The 3255-nt window shown below is 65.3% G+C and overlaps 1 protein-coding gene across 3 annotated transcripts in view; it reads right to left on the bottom strand.

Moving 5' to 3' along the window:
* Window positions 1–223: 223 nt before the first annotated feature.
* LOC103679616 (glutathione S-transferase P) overlaps window positions 224–3255 on the bottom strand; it is a 3186-nt gene continuing 154 nt past the window's right edge. Inside the window, exons 1-7 of one of the 3 annotated variants that reach the window (XM_040639535.1) lie at window positions 3014–3120; window positions 2620–2655; window positions 2248–2354; window positions 2069–2156; window positions 1603–1706; window positions 661–768; window positions 224–484 (exon numbers count right to left, since the gene is read on the bottom strand). In XM_040639535.1, the coding sequence (XP_040495469.1) occupies window positions 296–484; window positions 661–768; window positions 1603–1706; window positions 2069–2156; window positions 2248–2354; window positions 2620–2655; window position 3014 (633 nt within the window). In that variant the 5' untranslated portion in view covers window positions 3015–3120 and the 3' untranslated portion in view covers window positions 224–295. Of the gene's footprint in view, window positions 485–660; window positions 769–1602; window positions 1774–2068; window positions 2157–2247; window positions 2361–2619; window positions 2656–3013; window positions 3121–3255 lie in introns of those variants that run through there. The other 2 variants (XM_040639536.1, XM_040639537.1) reach the window with 2 other exon arrangements.

The raw sequence follows: 3255 nt of genomic DNA, 5'->3' as shown, positions 1-3255 counted from the left end.
CTCCAGGGCAGAAATCATCATTTTCTTACTGTTTTCTATTTTTTCTATCTCTTGATTCCTATTCCTGGAGTTCACTAAACACAGCCTGGGTTGAGGGCTCTAAGAAGAAATTCCGACGTGTTTCAGAACTGCAGCATCCTAGTTGGCTGCCCGTCCCTCCCCCCAACCTGAGTGTTGAGAGTCTGAGAGCCCCTCCCCAAGAAATTTGATCTTTACAGCATTGTTCTTGCTTAGAAATTTTATTGTCCTGGAGAAAGGCAGGCAGCCCCCGCTTCCCACGGGGGCGCCACAGCTCTCACTGCTTCCCATTGCCGTTGATGGGGCGGTTCACGTGCTCCGGGGAGGCCAGGAAGGCCTTGAGCTTGGGCCGGGCGCTGAGGCGCGCCACATAGGCCGAGAGCAGGGGCAAGGAGTCCAGGCAGCTGGGGGCCAGGACCTGGTGAATCAGCAGCAGGTCCAGCAAGTTGTAGTCCGCGAAGGAGATCTGCGGGGCAGGGCAGCGGGGACTCAGCAGGTGGGGGCGTGGGGGAGGGAGTCCGAGCCATTCCCTAAGTCTGCCTAGTTGTGCTGAGTACTGGGTTTATGTGTTCCCTCTGCACCTGCTTTCCATCTTTAAGAAGAGGACGGTGCAGAAGGGGCGGGACAGGACCAGATGCTCACCTGGTCGCCCACGATGAAGGCCTGGCCGCCCTCGTTCTGGGACAGCAGCGTCTCAAAGGGCTTCAGGTACCCCGGTAGCGCCTTCAAATACTCCTCTTTCCCTGCCTCCTGCCAGAAAGACACCGCTGGGTGTTACCCTCCTGACCCTCACACCACTGCCTGCCCCCCCCACCCCAGCCCCTGCCCCAGCCCTGAGAGGCCCCTTCTGTCTGCCCCATTTCAGTGAATCGCCACCCACCCAGGTCGGAGCCCCCGATGCTCACTCCCCCCCCTCCCCCGGGGCTACTGCCACATCCTGTCCAGGTCAGCCACGGATTCTTTTCTACCCCTTCCCACCTTTCCACCTCTGCCATGATCCCCCTGGACTACTCCAAAAGCCTCGGAAGAGCCTCCTAGAGCTCACATTCAGACACGGCCCTGCTTAGACTCCTCAGTGGCTCCCCGCTGCCATCAGGGGGTATCCAGCCAGACAGGTCAAGGTTCTTAGGACCTGGGCCTGTTGCCCCTCCAGCTCCAACTCCCGACACTCTCCGTCTCCCTCGCAACAGGCACACACATGCCTTGCCTCTGCTACATCGGGCCCAGGTCCCCGGACGTACTCCGAGTCTTCATATTTTGCGCCCCTGGACGTGCCAGCACCCCCTGCGAGAGGCTGGCTACAGACCCTTCCCCTCCCCCTCCCCGCTCCAGGAAGCCCTGCCATCCGCAGGCCAGGCAACCAGGGGCCACATCCGGCTCGAGGTCTCCTGGCCTCTGGGCGAGGGCTCGGTCTCGGCCTAGCAGCTCCCGGTCCTCAGCACAGAGCCCGACCTAGCCCGAGGCACCCTGACTTGGAGGGGGGTGGGCCAGAGCCGCATGAGGGCTGAGGAGTAGGGCAAGAGCGCAGGAGGCCTTTCTTTGCTCTCCCCCATGGCCACGCCTCCACCCACCGCCCAGACTCACGTAGTTGGTGTAGATGAGCATGACGTATTTGCAGCGGAGGTCCTCCACACCGTCGTTCACCACATCCAGCAGGGCCGCCTCCCGCTGGTCCTTCCCGTACAGCCCTGAGCAGCAGGAGAGCAAAATGCAGGCCCCAACACCTGACACGCTACTAACGGGCCATGCGGCTGCCTGTGAGCACAGCCAGGGACGGGAAAGGAGGACGGGGACAGAAGGGACGGTCCTGATGCATAGGAAGGGCTCAGAACTCAGCAAGAGGCAGCGGGGTGGAGTGCAAGAGCTGTGGGCAGACCTGGGCATGCTCGTGGTTAGTTTACAGAAACTCCTCGTGCCTCTGTTCCACGGTGTCACCAGGCACTTTGACTTAAGCAAGAGCGGCAGAGGGCAGGCACCAAGCAGATGAGCGGGAATGCTGGCTGATGCTTGCCCACCCCTCCCCTGCCCCACCTGTAGCCTCAAGACTCACCAAGGGAGCGGCCCAGGTGCCGCAGGATGGCATTGGACTGGTACAGGGTGAGGTCTCCATCCTGGAACTTGGGGAGCTGCCCGTAGAGCTGGGGGGAGGGGCACAGCTCTGTCAGCGATGCTGAGCCTGGATGCCCCCAACGGCCCCGCCCCTGGCCCCCTCTGGGCGGAGCCACTCACACAGGAGGCCTTGAGCGGGCCCTGCAGCCAGGTCTCCTTGGTCACCACCTCCTCCTTCCAGCTCTGGCCCTGGTCAGCCAGCAGCATGCGCATGGCCTCGCAGCGCCCTGGGGGAGGGAGAACAGGGTGGTGGGATGTGTGCAGAGACCCCAGTCTCACAGTGCCCGGGGGAGGGGCCGCGGGGGCAGGGACTGCTGGAATGACCTCACTGGCCCCTGAGGAAGGGACAGGCCACAGTGAGGAGGTTGGGTCCTCCACCCTCGGGAGCTCAGGGGCACAGGGAAGGAGGCCCCGGCTAGTAACCACATGATGGAGGGGTGGGGTGGGGGCCCAACCTCTGCCTCCCCCAGCTCCCAGTCCCTGGGCCCCTACCTCGAACGGGAAAGTAGACGATGGTGTAGGGCGGCACTGCGGCAGAGGGAGAGAAATTTGTTAGAGGCCAGGGTATCATGGAAGGGACACAGCACCAATCTGTCCTCCCCGGGTCCCATTTCCCGCTCTGCTCACTCCGGGACCCTAGGAGCAGGTCTGTGCGCTGGAGGGGCCCGAGCCCCACCCCCCACCCCCCCGCCCCGAGAGCCCCAACCGCGCGCAGCTGGCCTCGCGAGTCCCCTGGATCCCCATCCCGGCGCTGGGGTGGAGGCACCGGGGGAGCGCAGGGCCTTCCAGGAGCTCTGGCCCGAAGCCCGGGGTCCCGCCTCCAGCCGGGAGCGCTCCGAGGCCCCTGGGAGCCCCCCGGGAGGCCGGGGCGGCGGGGACTCCCTACTTGCAGCGCGGGTGGCGGCGGCGGCGGCGGCGGCGGCGGCGGCGGGGGCGGCGGGGGCGGCGGCACAGCTCCGGCCGGGTGCAGGCCTCCAGCCTTATTAAGGGTCGTCCCGCCCTCCCCCGCCCCGCTCCGCTCCGCCCAGCTCCGTCTCAGTGCTGACTCACTGCGCTCCGGAAGCCCCGCTCCCCCCGCCCCTGCCGAGCCGGCACCCTGCGGGAGCCCCCCGCCCGCCCTCAGCCCGC

This window comes from Ursus maritimus, unplaced genomic scaffold, assembly GCF_017311325.1.
Source record: "Ursus maritimus isolate PB19 unplaced genomic scaffold, ASM1731132v1 scaffold_23, whole genome shotgun sequence".
NCBI classification, from domain to species: Eukaryota; Metazoa; Chordata; class Mammalia; order Carnivora; family Ursidae; genus Ursus; species Ursus maritimus.
This window is presented reverse-complemented; position numbering and strand designations above follow the sequence as displayed.